This window comes from Ambystoma mexicanum, chromosome 11 (genome assembly GCF_040938575.1).
Source record: "Ambystoma mexicanum isolate Mex_15411 chromosome 11, UKY_AmexF1_1, whole genome shotgun sequence".
Taxonomy (NCBI): Eukaryota; Metazoa; Chordata; class Amphibia; order Caudata; family Ambystomatidae; genus Ambystoma; species Ambystoma mexicanum.
In genome coordinates, this window is record NC_090934.1 from 872,204,170 (window position 1) to 872,228,035 (window position 23,866).

Below are 23,866 nucleotides of genomic sequence, written 5' to 3' on the forward strand. Positions count from 1 at the left end.
CAGGGTGCAATTAGCCCGGCCGTCATATCTTTGGGGTCTGTGACAGTAGATATTCCGTCAGGCCCCCTGGGCCTGTGCTGTACTGGCAGTGGGACCATCTTGCCTTGTGTGGACAGCTGTGTGCGTTCGCCTGCACAAGTGCTCTAATTTCCCCGGATACACTTTCCCTGTCTTTTTAGAGTGTTGTTGGGCTGAGGGCGTGCTTTTGTATCGTCTGGTACTTTATCACCTTGAGACATTTGAAGGAGCAACATTTTATATTGGGGGAGCTCTTTGATTGTCTCTGCAGTGCTGAGAAGCCACCTGTCCAACTGGGCAGGAAGAGTGTGCAGTGTGTTTACATCACAGAAGTATTGGGAAACATAAACATATACATGTGAACAGGTTATGAGGACCTGATCCAGCACTGTGGGGGATGGGCGGTGCATAGGCCGCAGTTTTACCCATCCACCTCTTTTCGGGAGCATTGGGTGCTTGAACCCAGGCACGCTTTTGCATACCGTAGCAGGGAACAGACCGGCATATGGGTGCCCAGGGCACAGTGGGAGCACTGCATTAGCTGAGGCCCAGAAGGGAGCGGGCAGATCTGCTGCCATAGCGACAAGCAGTGGTCAGTCACACATAGTGGTGCTCCGGCTGAGGTATCAGAGTACCCCTTCAGCCCGCCTTTAGGCCACTGAAATCGCTATTTCTCCCCATTTCAGTTCCGGAGCCTCTGCTTATTTGTGTTCCCTCTTCCTTTTCCACAAGGTGGTGTCATAGATACTGCAGTGGCTCATCAGTTTCTATAGTTCTCCTTCGAGACCAGAGCTGTCCTTGTCATGCTTGTGGGGTGGCTTGAAAATTCCACAGTAGGCCAGGACCTATCACAGGGTGGAAGGAGCGAGGCAGGACCGGTCACATGACCCTGTCAGTAAAACTAGTGATTTACCTGCAGGACATTCTGCTTCCTCGTGCGCCCCCAAGTTTCGGAACACAGCAAGAATGTGTGGTGTCCACTTCAACTGCTGTGCACCTCTGCGGTTGAAGGCTGCCACAGAGTGGGCAGCATGCCCGCCACGGAAAGTTCCACAATGGTCTTTTCTCTGCCAGGACGCGTAGCTCGGCGCACTATGCGTGCTGTTATCGAAGACTGTGCATTCAACCACGCGCACAAAAGGTCTAAGCTTTCCTTTGAACCTTCGCATACAGAAAAGAGAGTGAACCGGTTGGGTGACATCACAGGATGTTTCATCGCAGCCTGCGCTGCTGCCTTCTCTTTAATTGTTCAGATTTGGGCGTGGGGCGAGGCAGCCCTCCTTCCCTCCCAGGCATCGCGCTCCAGCTCACAGACCCGCCACAGCGCCTGCAAGACGAGGAAGCGCCGCCACAGCTGGCCTCGACAACCTCTCCAGAATGCTGACGGTGGCCCGCGAACCCGCCAGCCAACCCGATGTAGGTGCCTAGCTCGCGCTTTGAGGGTGGAGGGTGGGCTTCTGTTAGGTTGCTGCTGGCTCTGTGTGACTGAGTAAATGGGAGGGACTTAGGAGGGTGGAAGGTACGCACGCTATGACTTCTTTGAGGGATCTGTCTCGGGTATCCAGCAAAAGGTCTTCCGGCTCAAGGGCCACGTTCATCCTTAGATCAGAGAGTGTTACTTGGGCAAGGATAGTGATTCATCGAGGGATGCTGAGGGAGGGGCTAGGTCTCTAGGCTGTGAAGACTCTAGCTTTTGCTCACCGCCCATGTCAAACCGTTGGATCTTCTTTGAAGCGATAAGCTTTCTCAGCTCGGTAAAAGATTTGCGAGTTGGTGGCCCTGCATCTGTGGGGAGTCTGGATGCCTGGTCCGTGTGAAGGTCACTGCCTGCCCTGGGCTTCACCTCTCTAGACCGGGCAGTTAATTGCTTTCAATCAAGGTTTGGGTGCAGAAGTTTCATGAATGCTCCTTCACCTGGCGTCCGAGAAGCGAGGTGCCGAGTCAGCAGCTGCAGCTTAAGGAACCCAGCTGAGTCTACGGACACCCATCTGCTTAAGGAGGACACGCGGTGGCCTAAGGGATCAGGTTGATGAACCAGACGTTTTGGAGGCCTCGCCCTGACCTCCACCCATCTACTCAAGCTGGGCCACAGAGGCGTAATGAGACACGCGCGCGGCCCATGCCCAGAGAGTGAGGGCATGGCTGGTTCACACCCCAATAGGACAAGTGCTCAAAAAGGAGGCCGGGGCGGGTCATATGTGAGTGATAAAAGTGATGAGGGGAGACAGTGCAAAGAAAGATTGGCAAGGAAAGGGAGAAGGCGGACATGTGAGAGGGGAGAAGTGAGGAAAGGCAATACCGCAAGAGAAGTGCTCATGAAAGAAGAGAGAAATGATGGACAGTTGGGAGGAGGGAGGCCAGGTGAGGCGTAAAGATAGGAGAGAAGTGGGCAAGGAATGGAGGGACATGTTGCGGCAGGAGGTAGGGGGGGGGGTGTAAAGGTTACAAGCGGAGACCAGATTTGTGAGGTACAATTGAGGCGTAGAAAAGGGACAGGTGAGAAGGAAGGTTTAAAAAGAGGGTTAAGAAGCGAGAAGTGTAGAGTAAGGAGAAGAGGATCCATGCAAGGAGAAGCCGCAAGGGAGCTGGGGAAGAAGTACAAGCGCGCGTGTGTGGAGACGAAACATAGGGGGAGAGATGGAGAGTAAGGAATACAATAATACAATCTGACCAGTTTCTAAACAGAGGGTGGGTGTGAAGACAGGGTGGAGAGTGTAGAAGTGTAGAGGGAGGGTGTGGTGCGCGGGGGGGGGGGGGGTAGACGGCTCTGAAAAAGGAATTGAACTGCAGAGAAGAAAAGGGAGTTAGTGAAACAGGTGATGCGAGCAGGAGAGAGGAAGGAGGGTGTGACATGAAAGGCACTCTCCCTGTGATTTACCAGACCTTTCACTCTGATAGAAGCATTTCCACTCAGGCAGTAACCTGAACATGTACACCTCATGTGAAGATTTTGGAACACAGCCTGTTACCCCCATTGCTTATGTTGGTGTAGCCGCTGGTTCTCCCTATCGGGATGTCACAGCATGGGATTATGAATGCCATACTCCTCTGCCAATGACATCACAGAAGGATACAGCAGTTCGACGGTGCAATGGTTGCCATTGTCTTCTTGTGGAAGCCATGGCCAGCAATGGGATAGTCTGTGCACTCGCTGTGATAGTGATGGTTGAGGTGATGGTGGTATACTGTGTACACCCTCTCTGCTGGTGCTGACATTCTATATACATTCCTATATGTGATGTTGGCATAGTCCGTATACCGCCTACGATGATGTTGGCATAGCCTTCACGTACTCTTGGTGTTGTTGGTATAGTCTTTTGTGAGGTTTGCATGATCTGGTCACGCACCTGCTGCATGATTTTGGCCCAGTCTGTATATTCCCTAAGCTGATGCTGCTATAGTCTAGGGTTACCAGATTTTCAACATGAAAAACCAGGGTGGGCAACTGACGTAAAGGTAGGACTACAGCCACTAGTGACTGCACTTCGGTAGTGAGGAAAACGTGTGTGTGTGTGTGTGTGAGGGGGGGTAGCTTGTGTGTGTGTGGGGGGGGGGAGGGCTCCAGACATTCTCCTGGATAGAAACTGAACGATTTGGCTGTGACTGTATTTTAAATATAAAAGGAGCTTTTGCTCTGACTGCTATTTCAGGCCTTGCTCTGAAGCCCAAAGCGTTCTGTGGTAGAACCAGGTAATGCGCGTGGCTGTTAACTGCCGGTCAGGGGGGTTTTCATTGACAGAGGTGTGGCTTTAACGTTAAAGTACAAGTTGATATTGATTTGTTGCTAAACGAGCACTGTGAGTGACGATGTATACTCTCCCTGAAGACACAGAAGGGATGCTTCCAGTAGTCACCCTACCTCTCTCAAAAACCTCTAGGGGAGTTTTTAAATGAAAGGAAACTCGCAGGACAGGGGGACAAAGGGTCCACCTCCGGACGCTCCTGGCGCAAATGGACGCCTGGTCACCCTACCATAGTCTACACACCCCTGGTGATATTTGTGTAGTCTGTGCTTCTTTCTGGTGATGATTGTGTAGGCTGTGTTTTCCCTGTGTTGATTGTGGCCTAGTCTGTGAATCCCTGTGGTGATGAAGGCAGAGACTGTACATCCCCTGTGTTGACGATGGCATTGCCTGCACACTGCCTGGCATTTCCTGCATACCCACTTCGACGATGCTGGCATAGTCTATACACCCCTGCTGATGTTGATACAGTGTACACACTCCTGTGGGGATGTTTGTAATGTTTGCACATCCCTGTCATGATGTTGGCATAGCTTGTAGAGTCCCGTTTTTCCAGGCTGGTACAGCAGGTGCCCTTGTTACGTGGATATTGGCATAACATACATCCCCCAGAACGATGCCCATTCACTCCCTGTGTTGAGCCTGGCATAGTCAGTTTAATATATACCTCACGATGTGCCGTTCCATGTTAGTTTCTATAGCCTTGTGTGTGCTCCCTATGTTTACTTTGGCAGTAATTGTCATGTTAGTAAGTATTTTGTAATTTACATTGGCACACGTCAAACAGGTATTGTCAGTGTAAATACACTTAGTACTAAAGCTAATACGTAAATGACAATGGTGTACTTTGCACTTTCTTGGCTGTTCCGTGACCAGTGCAGGGTTGTTTTCAGATCTCTTTCTTATCCACGAGTGCATATATATGTGTGTGTGTGTGTATATATATATATATATATATATATGATAGGATCGTGTTTGGCTCTAGGTGTGGAAATAGCCTGTGCTAGGCTCTGATATTTTCCAAGTCTACTAATGGGGTTCATATGTTGCAAGATCACAGGAGCTGTCGGGGTTTAGCCTGCACCCCAATTGTTGAGTAGAAGAAGAAAGTTTTCTCCTGGTTATCTTGCTTCAGTGGTTCAAAGAATAGTTCTAACGCAGTAGTTATTGCGATACAAGTTTTGCTTTTATTAGTGCTAGTGCTGAGTTGTGTTTCGACCCGTGGGTCTTTATCAAGGCTATTGTAAACAGTCTCTGAACAGGAGCCGCAACGGACCTGCAGGATACACCGGAACCACAGGGCCCAACAGGAGCCACTGTCTCTACAGGACAGCTTACAATACCACGGACCAAGACCCCATAGGGGGGTAGAGACTGTTTACAATAGCCTTGATAAAGACCCATGGGTCGAAACACGCGTTAGCTGACAAACAAGGGATACAATTGCCCCTTAATGTACTCAATGCATACCAACTGAATGTTAAAAACAACTCAGCACTAGCACTAATAAAAGCGAAACTTGTATCGCAATAACTACTGCGTTAGAACTATTCCTTGAACCACTGAAGCAAGATAACCAGGAGAAAACTTTCTTCTTCTATATATTTATATATATATATCTGTCTAATTTGACCACAGACATTAGTTAAGACGGCAGCTACATTACATGGATTTTATGAATTGGAGGTGTTTTTATTTTATTTGATGTTTATCTTATGAAGTGTTATATTCTATGCTGTTTGTATGATTCTGCTCATGCAATGATGAACTGGTATTTGTTGGGTATTACCCCAAAATAACATTAATGAAATGCCTAGTGCGCGTTTTCTGCGCATTCGGCATGGTGGACAATGATGAATCCCAAAATGCCGAACTGGGTGAGCGGAGGGTTGCGCGGGGTGTCCCCTGCATACATTAAATGCAAAGTGGGGGGGCAAATTAACAGAATCCCAAAAGCTCAAGTTTCAAAATGCGACAAAGTCGGCGTCGTAATTTTGAAACTCAATCTTTTCAGAATTCATTTTTTAACGTAGACCGATATGTTTTCTAAGTCACTTTTAATAAGGCGTGATAAATGAGTACATATCTTGCTACATCTCTGCTCGTGGTTCCCTAAAGATTTTTTATATGAATTGATTTTATTGGTTGAATCTAAGGCCCTGGAGGCAGAGGAGTGAATTACATGGAAGATTTGAAACTCAACCTTGTTGTATTCGTGCCTATATAAAAACTATTTGCCAAGATCTGTAATTTTTCTTTTTGGCCAGTCAGCATATAGGTGTATTCTGACAAAAGATTGAATAATTGGTGTAACAGATCTAAAGAAGAGTGCATTAAACAACCAAGGTGAACTGCAACTTGAAAGCAATTGTACGTCTTGAGAAAGCACAGGAGCGTGAAACGGTATGCAGTGATGTTATCGAATAGAAAACAATGCATTTTTAAACAAACCCAAAAATTCTAAAACAAAATAATGAGTTTTGGAAAACTATATGCATGAGTTTGGGAACGGGAATAGTAGTTTTAGGGGTTGGGCAAAAGGATAAAAAAGGGGCTTTGGCGGAAACCCCCCCAAAAAACATTGGGAAAAATATATTTATTTTTTAAATTTTTTTTCTTCATTCTAAATTCATATTTTGTTTTTTCATTCGATGAAATCACATGGAAACTCGGCAAACATGTGCTAGTTATGTGTTCTGTCAATTCATGTGTATCAAAATGTCATAATAAATATCCACATGAGACTACAGAAATATTTCACGAGTGCATTCATTTTATAAACTTCTATGGACTGTAGAAAAAGAAAAATCAGAAATCTCTGCAAATTGTTTCGATATCTATGTGCATAAAGAAGATCAACTTTGAAAACGTTCTTGTGGCAGAAAGCACATCTCGGGGAGGCAAGAAACCCCTGAACTACTTCTTACCACCATGCAGCCATGCCACACTAAGTAAATACAGCCAATTACAAACATGATTACAGAGAAAAGGTGCACGGTAAAGGGCTACTGCTATTTAGAAGCCATTGTAATCCAATAATTGCTCTTCATGCTAGAAGGGAAAAGCACTTCCCGAGAAGTTCAGCATTTCAAATTAATGCCCGCAGGTCGCACTGGGGCATAAAATTGTCTCGAGCACCAAGGAGAAACTGGCCCACAGTTGCAAATGGCAATGGATTCATTTTGCGACAGACTGTTTGAATAGCACCCAAGGGGGAATTCTTTGATAAAATGTGTTGCAAATTGTGCAATTTAAAGAATATTTATTAAGCAACAATGGTCAAAACGACTAGCCACATAGTGAAGTAACTCCTCAAACTGGCCCACATTGGCCAAAAAAGTGTCCCACTTTGACCAAAAAACCTGGCCCACACTAGCATTTTGCGTTTTTGGTTCCGTCATTGCCCTATTGCTCTATAGGCCAGTCTGAGCCTGCATGCCGGGATGTTTATGTGTTCATGTAGCATGCAATAGATCTTTACAACACTCTTTTTTTTTATTAAACACTTTTATTGGTTTTTTTGTATAATACACACAAAAAACAATGACCCTGAAGGGGTCCAGCAACCAAACACAACACAAAAGAACATAAGGTCCAGATTTCAGTAACGTAAGGTTATGTTAGCAATTACATGTACACTCTTACATTTCATTTACATTCCGGCCACAGGCCTGTGTTGTACAAAAGTCTTATTGTGCGTTCTCCCATTTTTCCAACGTTTTCCCCACTTTCCCAGGACATCCTCTGGCCGCATATACTCTTCGCTCCATCGCAATGCATGCATCTACATCATCTATCCATTGTGCATGTTCAGGGGTTACACCCGATCCCCATAGCTTGGCAATGTTGCATTTGATCAGTGCCGTGGTGGTTGCAAACATTAGCTTATCAGTGCGAGACATCTCATCCTCGTCCTCGAAACCCAGCAACATCAATTTCGGATCTCTGGGCACGATCCGACCCAGTACCTTAGTAAGTGTGTCGCAGCAGCGTTGCCAGTATAGCGTGATGTGCGGGCAGTCCCATATGATGTGGAAAAAGGTGCCCTCTTCCTGGCGGCAGCGCAGGCAATTCGGGTCTGTGGTTTTACCCCATCGGTACAATGCGACCCTTGGATAGTAAATTCTATTCAGGATTTTGAGCTGGACCAGGCGTAATCTGGCCGAAATGCCAGTTTCTCTCGGGTACATTAGGATCGTTATCCAGTCTTCAGGCAGTATCTCTCCCACATCCCTTTCCCACTTAGACTTTAGACTCGATAGCTCCAGTGTGGCAAATGAGGTGAGACCATTATACATCACTGAGGTGATTTTGGTGTCTATGCTTTCTAGGACCAGGTTACTCTCTATAGGGGTGCAGTCTGCCTTGTCACGCAGGTCAGGCAGGTGCCACTGTAGGGCATGACTTAATTGCGTATGTCGGTATCGGTCAGTGACAGGGAGGTTGAACTCATCCACCAGCGCCTCAAATGGCACAATTCCCCCATCCCGAATCACATCCCCCACTTTTGTTATTCCCGCAGCTATCCAATTCCGCCATTTCGGGAGCCTGTCCAGCTCAGGGATATGTTTATTTGCCCACAGTGGCTGTACCAGTGTGGTTTTTCCTTCCCAGTTTATATGTTTATGCGCCTCTGCCCAGATTAGTGTCCGGTGAGCAGCCATTGTTTTGGTAGTGTTGGTATTAGTTTTCCGGTATAGGGACTCTAGTGGGGTTATGTTCGCTGCATCTAGGGTGTCGGATTTAATGTGAGGTAGCGAGGGATTGCCGTGTAATAGGTCATCTTTACAACACTCTTAAGCTATTGGTAGATGGGGATGTAGGCAAATGGTTGGATTGGGTGAGATGTTTCCAGCTAAGAGCAAGGATTTCCGGAGGCGTCTGGGCCGTGTCTTGGAAGGGAGTGATTCTGAAGTGGATGGAAAGAGAGTTCCATTGAGTCAAGGTTAGAACGAGAAGGCCTGTCTTCTAGTCTTCTCGGTGGTGTTGTTTTCAGATCGGCTGCATCATTGTGCTGATGCTGGGGGTGATACTTGTGAGCAGGTTGGGTCAAGATTCGGTGGTCAGGTCATCTGCTGGAGTGAAGGCCCTCCCCAGAACTGGCAAGCCAGTGAGAAGGCTATTGGCATAATTGATGTTGGAGAGAAGGATGAATGCCACTGTTGGAGGGAAGGTACTTGGTGGGAAGAACGGTTTGACCCTTTCAAGGAAGGCTTTGTACTGTTGGATGGAATTTTCTTGGCTGGTGTAATGGTTTGATCTTCTGGAGGAGGAATTGGACTGTTAGACAGAAGTTGCTCAGTAAGAGGAATGGATTGATCCTGTGGAAGAGGGCATGTGCTGTTGGTCATACGTTCCTTGGTGGGAGGAAAAGATGTATCCATTGGGGGAGGGCATGTACTGTTGGTCATAGGTTGCTTGGCAGAGGAAATGTTTGATCCTTTGGAGGAGGGCATGTGCTGTTGGCCATACATTCCTGGGTGTGAGGAGAGGTGTGATCCTTTGGAGGAGGTTAATTTGGCACCAATCCACGTGGGATTGTTAGCTCCATTTCCCCTGTGTTTATTGCATGCATTTAAAACCAGCAATGTGGGAGAAAGCTCCCCCAAGCCGCTGCTTGCATCGTGGTATAAGTGATGTGATGCAATAGTTTAAGCACTGTGCCTTGGAATGTAAGTGAAGGCAAAGATTTCATATTTTGGAATGGCGCCTAACACTGGGTGTTAGCCTGTTTCTACACACTCGCGTTTTTGGTAGACACGAAAATGCGCCACAGGGGTAGTAAGTGATTCACCCAGGAATCTGCAATTTGATCAAGAGGGGAATGACAAATATTCACTTAGGTTGTTAGGTCCTGCAGGGGACAAGTTTACATCGTGTCCATATAGTACGGGCCACCTTGTACTGCCCTGTTGGACATTTACAACTGTGATGATGGGTTCGAAGCGCAGTGATATGCTCCTACAATATAAAATCTTGTGGCATTGGGCCTAAACCTTTATTTATTTATTTTTTAATATTTTAATTTGGTATTTTGACGGACAAAATACATTGCCTTACTAAATTCAAATGTAATCACAATCAGAAAAAGGTTTTACAAAGTTAGATATAGAAATAAAAGAGCTAAGAAGAGAGATAATTGGAAAGGAAACATGTACTCCAGCAGGCAATCTGGATCCCCACAAAGCCCACATGGGACCCCTGCTTCAAGAATGCTCTTCACTACCTTATTGATAAGGTAGACTCCATGGATGGTGGTGGATTTAGCGTGCTGTGACACTGGACTTTAAGCGCTGTGAAGTTGAACTCTATACGCTGTAATACTGGGCTGGAAGATCTCTGTTGCTGGACTCACTGCTGTACAAGTGGACTATTTAGGGGCAAGTCAATGAACAGAGCTGGAAGTGTAAAACATGGATTGGCCGTCAGGTGCCCGTCACTAGAAGGGCGCCCGCCTAGAGTAGATGCGCCTATTCAACGACTCTTTGCGCTATACTATGGTCTCTAGTTTCCGGTATTCGGAATACGGGGTTTTATCAACAGCATGTTTGCCTGATGAATATCTCACACAGCTGTGCAACCTAGAAATCATGACAGGTGAAAGGAGCATGCCGCAGGTGTCCCTGTGCGCGGTGCTGTGATGTGGCCTGTTTCGTTTTCCCTCTGGGCGAACTGAGAACGAGGCTGCTACAGAAATAAATCCTTTATTAAAGAGTTAATGAACGCATAGCTGTCCGCACCTTAGGTTGGAAGGGAACTGCCTTTCCATTTTCCGTGCATTATCGCCAGGGACGGTGTCGAGGCCTTTCAGACTTTTCAATTGAAAGCCCCATTCTGGCATGCCTTCCCTGGGATAATCTGCAGCTATGCTGCATTCATTTGATTTACTTTTAATTTAAACACCCCAAGGGCGCCTCTGACTGTTTTTCCCACCTGTAGAAATGGTCCAATGGTCCGTCACCAGCCATGACGCATCTTCAGCCAGCCCTGATGAGCTCAGGCCTGCTCCCCTCCTCCCTTACGGTCCCTCCACTTTTCACCCTGACCACGGGCGCATAATTACAACACGTGGGGGGAGCCGTGGAAACAAACGTAGGACTTTTCATCTCTCTGGAACTGAAATGTGTAATACGCCCCTCGTCCCTTTCCTCAATTAGAGGAATGGGTCGACAGAGCACTTTGAGGCCTTCAAGACACCTTCTGCCGACCCTCAGGAGGATCCGTCGCCAGAGGTGGGGTGTGCAATCACATTCTAAATGCCTCAAGAGTTTCTCCAGCGTCCTCTTCTTCAGTGAATTTCTGATAATGCCAGGAATGTCACGTCATTGCTTCATCCGTTCTGTGTGAGGCGGCCACTGTCCCGTTGACGTGTGAGATGGTCAATGGTTTGGAATTGTAGGGTGGGCAGGCTTGGACTGGCCTACAGGGCAATGCCCGAAGTGCAGTACCAGCATACTGGTGGTGGCCGGTGTTTATGGTCAGAGTGGGCTAGTTTGATGAGCTACTTCACTGTGCAGTCAGTTGTTGGACCAAAATGCACAATTTTCAACACATTTTACCAGAAGTCTCCCCATTGGATATTACTAATATAATATGCATTTGCGACGGAGGGCCACTTTTGCATTGGTTATGGGCAGTGCTGGTCATTGGGCCGGCTCTCGGCGGATCCGAGATCCGGCACCAGATGTGTAGCCGGATCTCAGGATCCGGCCAGAGTCAGCCGCCCAAGCCCATGAACCGCGCAGGAAAAAAGAAAGAAAAAAAAAAAAAGCGTCCGCGACGGCAGCATTGCCGTTTACCGCGGCTTTGTCACTGATGTGTAATGCACAATGTACATGTAGCGAGCATTGTGCTTTACACACCAGTGCCAGAGCCGCATAAAAGGCAATGCTGCCCTCTCGGGCGTTTTATTTTCTTCTTTTTTTGGCACAACAAAATGAGCCAGGGCTCATCAAGGGGGCCTGGCCTAACTGCAGGTGTCCTGCTGGCCCGTTAGGCGACGCCCCCCGGAAGAGCCCCAGCTCAATGGGCAACTGGCACCCCTGCCAGGCATCCTTTTGTATTGATCAACACCCTCTCCCATGGGGGAGAGGGTGCTGATCTCTGCATTTACTTTCTATAGGCTTGCCTGGCAAGGGACAGCGCCTCGCCTATTCAGCCTTAATGGTGACGCTTCCCCTCGGCAGCTGGGGAGGGGCAGCGTCACCATTAAGGCTGAAAGGGTGAGGCCACTGGAAGCTGAGGCTGTTTTCCTGAAGACTGAAACTCGCAGAGTTTCGTTTCAGTCTTCAGGAAAACGGCCTCAGCTTCCAGTGGCCTCACGTTTCTCTCCACAATGGTGGCACCGGCCCACTGGCATCTCCTGCTTAAAGGGATGCCTCGCAGGTGCGGCACCACCATTATGGCTGAAAGGCATTTTTTTCTGGAGCCTGAAGCTTTCGCACACGAGCGAGAGCTTGAGGCTTCAGAAAAAAATCCTTTTCGTGTAGTGGCCGGGGCTGGCACGGGAGATCAGTGGGCCCCACAGGGCCCCGCCTCAAATTGAAATTTCAGAGCCTGCCGGGGCTGAGCTTAAAGCCCTGTGGTAAAAGGCAATGTTGCCTTTGTGGGTGCTTTTTTTTCTTTTTTTTTTAAAGTATTTATTTGATCGGCTGGCCACTACTAACCCCGCCCCTTCTAGACCACGCCCCCTCTTCCCCAACTCCTCCCCCACCCGGGTCTTGTGGGATCCCCCACCACATTTTTTCCATTTCCACCACTGGTTATGGGGTATGTAGAGGCACACTCTAAGTTCAATTATTACTTTTAAACATATAATACATTTGTGATATTGTTACATGTGCTTACTAGGTGCTCCCAGTTAGTAGAGTGCCACCACTACTGTAACTAATGTGACAAAAAAGTGGTACAGCAAAACACCATGCTGTACAAACCGGGGCACTGCTACAGGCAAAATCAAATCTTGCAGAAAATTCTATTCTATTATTAGAATTACTATCATATAATCAATTATTGGACGAATTTAGATTCTTACAAATTCAACTTTACATAAATGCATGAAAATATTTATTTTCCTGTGTTTACCTAAAGCAATTTTTCATAAAACCAGAGTCATACATCTTAAACAAAAATAATAACATATTTTCTTATATGTATTTAAAAAAAAAAAATAACAATTCGTATGCATTCACATTTTTTCACATTTCTTTCACATATTATTCTCATATGTTAACAAATGTTGTTTGTTCACGTGATCCAATAAACTTGATAGGTTTCAGATCTTATTTCCTATCCTTTAAACTACACGTTTCGGGTAAATAGTACCCTTCTTCAGGTTTGTAAGAGTATTGGATTCTTCTCTGTAAGACATAAATCGATGTATTTCTATTATTTTTCTATTTATTCCAAAGTTAGAAAAGTTACACTAGTAAACGCTCAGTACAAATAAACTAACCTTTAGAATTCGTTCCTCCCTTTCCAGAAAGGCTTGCTGCCCAAATAGGGTAAATTTAAATAACTGTAAAAAACAGAAATAAAAATATATATCACTTAAGGGTGATGTTACTTGTAGTAGAGCGGTGATGTGCAGAGGGACCCGTCGCTGTAATTAGCGCTGGGTCCCCCTGCATACCACCTATTTTGAATTGTGATTTTGAACAATGATGCATTCTGGGAAGAATTTAAAATTGAACTCACCCCTGTATTCGGAGTTAAATTAATGGTTAGCCTCCACTGTCTCCTATGTGGTTATAGCCATGCCTGGGTATCTGTAACAACAGGCATGAATATTTTAGAAATATACTAATCATACATTAAGTAAAGTAACATGGGTATTTTTAAGGTGGTTAACCCCCTTCTTTGATTCGCCTATCTGATAAGAATCGCTTGATGTTCAGTTGTAATCCAAATAGGAAGATATAGTAGTTTTTCAATGGGCCGTAATGTATCGTGCCTTTGAAGCGGCGGACCTCGAGGATCTAAAATTATAAACATACAATTACTCTTCCTTGCGCGAGATCACAGTGAGAAGCTGTTCTCTATCTGCGAGACGCGGACTGTCGCGTGGGGGAGAATCTTACCTGTTACGAGCCGTTGTGTGTACTCCTGGAGTGCTCGACTCGTCGTTTCACAGTGAAGCTCCTGGGCGGCGAGCAGCAGTGCGTGTCGCTAGGCAACCGCGGCTGTTCGCCATCACTTAAGTAAAGTCTGAAGCAACAAGGGCCGTTAACGGCACCATGTTGGAGGGATAATTCAATTGTATAAGCAGAGCAAGAATCCCTGGTTTCAGTGACTCATGTTGAAGGAACTAAATTATGGTTCTAACTAAGGGAAATTGATTATTTTTGCCTATATCCACTGGCACGAGCCCCTGGTTAGTAATACAACAAAAAGTTGTTGTTTAGAGACCTACTCAGAACGTAAAAAATATATTGTTGGAACATCAGCGGGTTTTGCGCTGCACCTCTTAAAATAAATTAGATTATTTAAATTTTCTTTTTAATTGTGAACGAGCCTCATGGAGCCTGAACTTATGCCTCTTAGTTTTATATCCCTCATTTACAATGCTGTTTGGAATAATTCCCCATGTGAAATATGACGCAGTGTGTTATTACATCGTATGACATTTAAGTATGAACAGTACACTTGGATCTTTATGACATACACAATTCTCTTTTGTGATAGGTAGGACCCTATAGTTTTACAATACTTTCAATGTTAATACTTGAGTAATTTCATGTTGCTCAATACATTTCTTACAAAGACATCCACATATAAGAGACTCATCATATTTCATTTGTCAAAATTTCAATGTCCATTTCAAATTCTAGAAAAAATGTCTACAAGTAACAATTCAGATCCCAATCTAAGTTCATCCCTCTGGGACTCATTGTGTCGAGCTTCTCGATCCAGAATATGTCCCTTTGTTGTAAGAGCTTACAGATGTTACCACCTCTTTTCGGTAATTTAACATGTTCAAGAATGACAAACTGGATTTGTGCAATTGAATGTTGTGCTGCATCAAAGTGTTGTGCTACTGGTGATTTAGCTGAATGGTTACGAATATTGGATTTATGTTCGCCCCAACATGTTTTTGCTTTCCTGGTGGTTAATCCAATGTAGTACAGACCACAGGGACATTTTATGCCATAAATGACATTCTTTGTGTCACATGTTGAGGTGTGTTTTAACAAGATACGTTGACCCGTATGAGGATGGTTAATTGATTTGCCCTTCATCACATTATTACAGGAACTGCAGTTATTACATGGTATAGTGCCATTGTGTATTTCTTTCGTGGCACATGGTCTCTGTCTGAAGTCAGACTTGATCAAATGATCCTTCAGTGATCTGCTTTTGTTGTAGGCAAATAACGGGGGTGATGGAAACAGTTTGCCTAATGTGGCATCTTGTGATAATACTTCCCAATTCTTTTTGATTATTTTCTTTATTGAGCCACTTTGTTGTGAATAAGTGGTCACATATATCAGGTCAGTCTTCGTGTTTTTTACTTTCGTAGTAAGAGATTCTTGCCCTGTGGTGTTCTTAGCTTTGCGTGTTGATTCAATATTTCATCATTGTATCCTCTCTGGATAAATTTCTGTTTCAGTTCTCTTGATTTTATTTCATATTCCTCTTCCTCTGAAATGATATGCCTATACTTCAAGAATTGACTTAGTGGGATACTGGATATTGTATTCCTTGGATGAAAACTAGTCGCCAAAAGCAAACTATTCCTATCTGTTTCTTTTGTAAAGATCGTTGTTTCCACTTTGTTGTTTTTCAAATATATCTGAACATCCAGAAACTCCATGGTGGTCCGGCTGTATTTGTATGTAAATTTGATGCGTGGGGCTAAGTTGTTCATGAAGGCAAAGAACTCTAAAAGCTCTTCTTCCCCTCCTCTGCAAATCCCAAATAGATCATCAATAAATCTTGTAAAACATTTTAATTTGTCTTTCCATCTCAGGTTGTTGATTACTTGTGTTTCTTCCAAGTAGGACATGTAAGTATTTGTATAACTTGGGGCCATTGCGGCACCCATTGATGTTCCAGATATTTGGACAAAAAATCTGTCTTCAAATGAAAAGAAATTGTTGTTCAGTACAATCGTCAGTAGTTTTAGAATTAAAAGTGGATCACTTTTCACTGATTCTGCTGTGTTCAGTAACATCCATTCGAGAGCTTCTAATCCAGCCTGATGTGTTATGTTGGTGTACAGGCTTGTTACGTCCATTGTAAATAAGAAGTCAGTACTTGTATCAAAGGTCACTTCTCCAAGTTTCTTCAGGAATTGATTGGTGTCTTTTATGAAAGTGTTACATTTTTGGGCAAGCGGTTGGATAATCTTATCAATATATTGAGTGATTGGTTCCAATAGGCTGTTATTAGCCGCAATTATGGGTCGCCTGGGGGGTTCCATCAGATTCTTGTGAATTTTGGGTAGGATATAAATGACTGGTGTCAATGGATATTCATTCATGAGAAAACTTTTAGTTTTATGAGTGATGTATTCTTCCTCTTCTGCTTCTTCCAATGTCTTCCTTATAATTTCACATACTTGTTCAGTTGGATCTTGAAAAATTTTCAGGTATGTGTCTTGATCATTAAGTTGTTTCTCTACCTCAGCTTTATATTTGCTAGTATCCATTATCACTAAGGCTCCTCCCTTATCAGCTGGTTTGAAGATAATCTCCGAATTATCCCATAGGCGATCCAATGCTTGTCTTTCTCTTGAGGTTAAATTACCTCTCGCTCTATTCTTAAATCTGATCTTCTTCATGTCTTTTAGCACCTGCTTCTGAAAGGTGTCAAGTACTGTATTCTGTATTGGTGGAGTAAAAGTACTTTTAGGTTTACATTCTAAGAATCCAGAGGGTTGTTGCTTCTCTGCGATTTCTACCGTGTCGAAGAATCATTTCAACCTAATTTTTCTGGTCAATTTGAAGAATGCTATCTTTTCTTTGAGTAACGTACTACTGTAATGTGGGACAAATGATATTCCTTTTGTAATGTCTGTATCTCAAATTTAGAAAGTTTATATTTAGAGATATTTACCACTAAGTTTTCTTTGGAGGGTGGTTCACTTTCCTTGGAGGATTTTTTCTTTTTGCTTGGTCGTGTCGGATTCGGTCTAAAAAAGAGTATACTGTTTTAGATTTCTCCGGTTGGCACTTAGATGCAGTTGGAACCTGGTCACTCTCTCTCGTTTCACTTACTACTTGTTCAATTTCACTTGAGACTTCTGGGGTTTCAATTTCAGTGCTGGATGCCTCCGATGAGGAAGGTCTGGTCTCTGATGGTGATCTCTTTTTGTTGGGAAACGGTTTACCTCCCCTTTGTTGATCTTTTTGTTGATAATATTCCTTCCACGAGTACACTATGTCTAATTTATAGTCCAAAGTGTCCCGTCTAAATTTCCTTATTTTCTTGGACTCAATTTCTCTTTGGTAATTTTCCAATTTTGTATCAATTTCCGTTAGTAAGGTTGTAAGTTCTTCTTTGGTCATATAGGTTGATAAGGACTTCTTTGTACTTTCCAGATCTACTTCAATGGACGTAAGTGATTTAGACAACTCTTCAATTGTTAATTTGATCAAATCTAATGAACATTTATTCAAGATGAATCTCCATCTTTTGACGAATTCTGGGTTCTGTTTGCATAAAGTGGGCTCTAGATCAATTTGTAATCCCCTCAGGATGCGTTGGGCTTTATAGTACTGGGATAAGGTTGTTGCGTGAAGTCTTTGACTTATTTCTCGTCTAATCAGCCTTTCTAATTGGTATACTAATTCTTCTGGTTTTGCTGATGAACTGAGCTCTTGTTCCGTGTTTTTAATTAATTTTAGAATTGTAGATGCTTCTTCTTCAGTAAATGCAAGTGTTTCTGCTTTGTTGGTTGTTAGAGATCCAATTTTCGAGAATGACATTTCAAAAAGGTGGTGCGTCCTCTACAGTTGGTGTAGCAACAAGCTATAATGGATATGGGGTATGTAGAGGCGCACTTTAAGTTCAATTATTACTTTTAAACATATAATACATTTGTGATATTGTTACATGAGCTTACTAGGTGCTCCCAGTTAGTAGAGTGCTACCTCTACTGTAACTAATGTGACAAAAAAGTGGTACAGCAAAACACCATGCTGTACAAACTGGGGCACTGCTACAGGCAAAATCAAATCTTGCAGAAAATTCTATTCTATTATTAGAATTACTGTCATATAATCAATTATTGGATGAATTTAGATTCTTACAAATTCAACATTACTTAAATGCATGAAAATATTTATTTTCCTGTGTTTACCTAAAGCAATATTTCATAAAATCAGAGTCATACATCTTAAACAAAAAGAATAACATATTTTCTTATATGTATTTAAAAAAAGAAAAAAAAACAATTCGTATGCATTCACATTTTTTCACATTTTTTTCACATATTATTCTCATATGTTAACAAATGTTGTTTGTTCACGTGATCCAATAAACTTGATAGGTTTCAGATCTTATTTCCTATCCTTAAAACTATGCGTTTCGGGTAAATAGTACCCTTCTTCACGTCTGTAAGAGTATTGGATTCCTCTCAGTAAGACATAAATCGATGTATTTCTATTATTTTTCTATTTATTCCAAAATTAGAAAAGTTACACTAGTAAACGCTCAGTACAAATAAACTAACCTTTAGAATTCGTTCCTCCCTTTCCAGAAAGGCTTGCTGCCCAAATAGGGTAAATTTAAATAACTGTAAAAAACAGAAATAAAAATATATATCACTTAAGGGTGATGTTACTTGTAGTAGAGCGGTGATGTGCAGAGGGACCCGTCGCTGCAATTAGCGCTGGGTCCCCCTGCATGCCACCTATTTTGAATTGTGATTTTGAACAATGATGCATTCTGGGAAGAATTTAAAATTAAACTCACCCCTGTATTCGGAGTTAAATTAATGGTTAGCCTCCACTGTCTCCTATGTGGTTATAGCCATGCCTGGGTATCTGTAACAACATGCATGAATATTTTAGAAATGTACTAATCATACATTAAGTAAAGTAACATGGGTATTTTTAAGGTGGTTGACCCCCCTTCTTTGATTCGCCTACCTGATAAGAATCGCTTGATGTTCACGTGTAATCCAAATAGGAAGATATAGTAGTTTTTCAATGGGCCGTAATGTATCGTGCCTTTGAAGCGGCGGACCTCGAGGATCTAAAATTACAAACATACAATTACTCTTCCTAGCGCGAGATCACAGTGAGAAGCTGTTCTCTATCTGCGAGACGCGGACTGTCGCGTGGGGGAGAATCTTACCTGTTACGAGCCGTTGTGTGTACTCCTGGAGTGCTCGACTCGTCGTTTCACAGTGAAGCTCCTGGGCGGCGAGCAGCAGTGCGTGTCGCTAGGCAACCGCGGCTGTTCGCCATCACTTAAGTAAAGTCTGAAGCAACAAGGGCCGTTAACGGCACCATGTTGGAGGGATAATTCAATTGTATAAGCGGAGCAAGAATCCCTGGTTTCAGTGACTCATGTTGAAGGAACTAAATTATGGTTCTAACTAAGGGAAATTGATTATTTTTGCCTATATCCACTGGCACGAGCACCTGGTTAGTAATACAACAAAAAGTTGTTGTTTACAGACCTACTCAGAACGTAAAAAATGTATTGTTGGTACATCAGCGGGTTTTGCGCTGCACCTCCTAAAATAAATTTGATTATTTAAATTTTGTTTTTAATGGTGAACGAGCCTCATGGAGCCTGAACCTATGCCTCTTAGTTTTATATCCCTCATTTACCCTGCTGTTTGGAATAATTCCCCATGTGAAATATGACGCAGTGTGTTATTACATCGTATGACATTTAAGTATGAACAGTACACTTGGATCTTTATCACATACACAATTTTCTTTTGTGATAGGTAGGACCCTATAGTTTTACAATACTTTCAATGTTAATACTTGAGTAATTTCATGTTGCTCAATACAGTTATTTAAATTTACCCTATTTACCCTATTTGGGCAGCAAGCCTTTCTGGAAAAGGTGGAACGAATTCTAAAGGGTAGTTTATTTGTACTGAGCGTTTACTAGTGTAACTTTTCTAATTTTGGAATAAATAGAAAAATAATAGAAATACATCGATTTATGTCTTACAGAAAGGAATCCAATACTCTTACAAACCTGAAGAAGGGTACTATTTACCCGAAACGTGTAGTTTAAAGGATAGGAAATAAGATCTGAAACCTATCAAGTTTATTGGATCACGTGAACAAACAACATTTGTTAACATATGAGAATATGTGAAAAAAATGTGAAAAAATGGGAATGCATACGAATTGTTTTTTTTTGTTGAAAAAATACATATAAGAAAATATGTTATTATTTTTGTTTAAGATGTTTAAGGTGCAAACCCCATCTCTCAATTTGAGGCGGCATCTTGGTTCTGGGATTCGCATAACTGGTCAGGAGAGCTTGACAGTCAGTCACAACAGTGAATGATCTGCTCTATAGTATTAAGTGGTGGTGCTCAAAGCCCACACGACTACCAGGACCTCCTTCTCAGCCTAGGAGTAGCTCATTCATTGCAAGGTTTCAGCTGGGTGTATGAGAGAATCGAGGGGTGTCAGCTTTCGGCTCATGCTGAGCCCTAATATCTCTCACACCAACAAGATTTGCATCGATAACCAGTTTGGTGAACAATTGTGATTTGAAGTAAGCCAAGCAGTCTCCACCATTGTGGATTTGATGTCTTTGTATGTCGGTGACATGTCGAAGAGGTTCGCTGACAGGGGCAAAGTCTTATATCGCGCACAGTATTTAGCCTTTTGAAGGAAAGAGCGAATTGAGGCAACATTCGTGGCCACCAGTGTTGGCGTGAAGGCATCTACTTTAAATGGAGCCAAACTCATGCACTTTTTAGAGAACATGTGTCCATACAACTTGAACATTAAGTTGTTGAAGTCATACTTTGATTGGTTAATCATGGGATGAGTCACTTCCAGTTCCATGCATACCAGCTGATGGCATAGGCGTTGCTAGGGGGGGCTGAGGGGGCTATAGCCCCTGGTCTTTTGGTTGTAGCTCCGGAGAGAAGCTCAGTGGTTGCAACCAAAAAGTCTAGCTAGCCCCCCAGTCCCGACAGTCTCAAAATTAGTCTAGGCCCGGATCTTTTCCAAACCTAGCAACACCCCTGGCTGACGGCATTATTGTGGTGTGCTTGGGATGGCCCAAAAATAGGATATCATTACTGTCCTGAAGGCAACTGGGCACCCGCTGTAGTATTTTTCTGATTTCTGCAGCAGCAGACGACATGCTGAAACTCAGACGCTTTTATTAGTATACTCATTTGTGAGTTGCAAATCAGTTAATGTGCCTGGAATCAGGGTCCAGCTAGAGTTGGTGGTAGCCCTTATGAGGTCTAGCTGGAAAATACTGTTGCTCCATTGAGGGAGTGGATCATGTCATTGCTGTCTGCGATCATGTCATTGCTGTGTGCACTGGCGTGTCATTCCTGTTGTATGGCCCGGCTGTGCATGGGCATGTCCATGCAGATGCAGATTTTGCAGCTGTTACCTCTCTTTGGGACAGTTACAAGGGGGTGTAAACAAGGAGTGGGCCCCCTCAAAGATTCAATGATATCCTGGTCTAGAACCAATCGGAGCTCAGCCTCAATGTGGTGCTGTTCATGATATGGTATCCCTCTGCGATGTTGAGCTCAGTCTTCACAGGCTTGCAAATCTGCTGTTCATTTTGCCCAGGCCTGTAAAGAGTGAGGGGAAAAAGATGGCCTATGTGTTTCAACATTAAACGGGATGCTGTACATTATGTGAGTGAGTTCCAATTGTTCATCAGTTTTCAAAATGGGTGTGCAGCAGTGGTTGAAGTGAGCAGGAATGGTCGAGAGCGGTGTTCTGCTACTGTTTATTTATTTATTTTTTGGTGGACCTTGTTTTTATTATACACAAAGTGAAGACAGCAATGTTAGTTCTTGTATCCTCTGCTAGCTCTGCGACCTCTGAAACGTTCAAACTTTCTACCCTTAGACTGGATGTAGGGCTTAATGTGGCTATGTGGAGTACCCGGTGCCCTTCCGAAGTGTCTGTACACCTGGCGACCCTTACGAGGACCAGAGAGCAAAACTGTGTTCTCCCCTTTCGGCGAGGCCATAGCCAACTGTTCAACTGTCATGATTTGCTACTTTTATTTTTTACTTTTCACGCTCCACTACTTTTTTGCAACCATTTTCATCATTCCGGAACTGTTCTTTGTGACGTTAAAGCACACTTCTCCATTTTACCACCGGATATCGGTTACAGCTGAATTGAAATCTGTTTCAACTCAATTGGCTGTCAACCAGCATGGCTGCAACCCTTGAAAAATGTGTTGCACGTTTCTCCCTTCCTTCCTACTCTTCCCCTGCTGGAGTCACAGTTCCACTACTTTTTTGGCATACTTCCAACACCGGTGTGCAGCCATTGTCAACGTCCAGGCTGAGGACCTAGAGCTCAAGGATCCTGTGGCATCTTTGTACTATATGGAAGTACAAAATGTACCCTTGCGTGGGAGAGTAACGCCTGAGGAATAGGGATCAATGCCATTGAGCGATGGACTCAGCGATGGCCTGTCAGGCAGGCTGTGATATGCTGCTTGGCTCATCATATTTGCAGTGGCACTGTCTGGTGTCCATTGACTTGAAACAGCATGATGATGATGATGAGGTCTTCAGACTCAGCTTTACTGCCTACTGAGAAAATGTAGCCACTTAATCGTTGGTTCAGTGAAGGGCAGACAGGAGTGTCCAGTTTTCCAATCCTTGGATGTTTTATCTCTGGACGAGGCAATCAGCATGCCAGGTACTGCCACTAGGAGTGGCTGGGGGGGCTATAGCCCCGGGTCTTTTGGTTGTAACCCTGGATGGAAGCTCAGGGGCTACAACCAAAAGACTCCCTAGTCCCAAGTACCAACAATCCAGACATTAGCGTAGCCCTGGAACTTTTCCAGACCTAGCAACACCCCTGCCAAGGGAATAGACATGGTGCACCACCCAGTTTCCCAGTGCTGCTTTCTCAGGAAGATCGACTGATGGCTTGAAGGGATGATTCATTCCACACACATGGCATGCATGTCCTATGGTCAGGCATGTACCTTTTTGAGGGATGCGCTGACCACACCAAAAGCACTCCTTCCCATCCTTCCCAGGGGTTGTCAGTTGCTGGGGTGGAGCACAGTTGGCAAAAAATGTCAGCTTCTCAAGTATATTTCTTCAGAGCTTGGAGGATTCACAAACCGCCGTGACTGGGGAGCTGAGGGCCTCTTCCTGTCGCACTCCCCAACATCAGTAGCGAAGGAGACCCAAAGTGCCGTAGTCTATCAGATCTTGGCTCTTCCCTGTCGATAACATACTCTCATGATTCTTCCAGCAAACCCATAGTAAGCAGATTAGCCCTCTAGAACTGGGTACTTTCGACCAGCACTCATCAACCCAACAGGTTTTGCATGTGCCTCTCCCGATATCCCACTAATGGCCCCCACTCCTTTTTCTCTTGCAGAGCCAAGTGCAGTGATGCTACCAATAGTGCCCACAGGGGCTATACAAGAAACTTAATTCATGATACAGATACAAATCATAATGTTTGATGTGGGATTCGAGGCACCCCACAAAATGGTTGACAGTCTCGCCCTTTTCTTTTCAAGTTGAATGAAATATGTGCCAGTCATAGTGAAATTCTTCTTCGATGTGAAGTAATCAGACAGACAAGCCTTGAGGGCACGGTGGGAATCCGATGCGTCATTGGAAAATTCATAAGCAATGTCTCTGATATCCGTTCCAGCGCTGAGCAGCAGTAGACCCTTCTTTGTGTCATCATCTTCTAGACCCAGAGTTGCAGCCATCTGGAACTGCAAGGCCCCGAGTTGGATGAATCGGAGACATCGTAATCTCGTAGCAAATGCAAACATAAAGAGTCAGGGGATGGACTCAGTTGTGACGACGAGGCTGTCCAGAGGCGTAGCCATGATTGTCTAACAAGTGGGGCCTGAAGCTGATGTAGCTTTGTCCACTGCAATGACATTAAACATTTGTACATGACAACACAGCGCTGCTGAGTGGGCCTTTACATATT

The 23,866-nt window shown here is 44.0% G+C and overlaps 1 protein-coding gene across 1 annotated transcript in view; it reads left to right on the top strand.

Moving 5' to 3' along the window:
• Positions 1-1,279: 1,279 nt before the first annotated feature.
• PKP3 (plakophilin 3) overlaps positions 1,280-23,866 on the top strand; it is a 277,327-nt gene continuing 254,740 nt past the window's right edge. Inside the window, exon 1 of the mRNA XM_069623925.1 lies at positions 1,280-1,434. Coding sequence (XP_069480026.1) covers positions 1,396-1,434 — 39 coding nt within the window. The 5' untranslated portion in view covers positions 1,280-1,395. The remainder of the gene's footprint in view (positions 1,435-23,866) is intronic.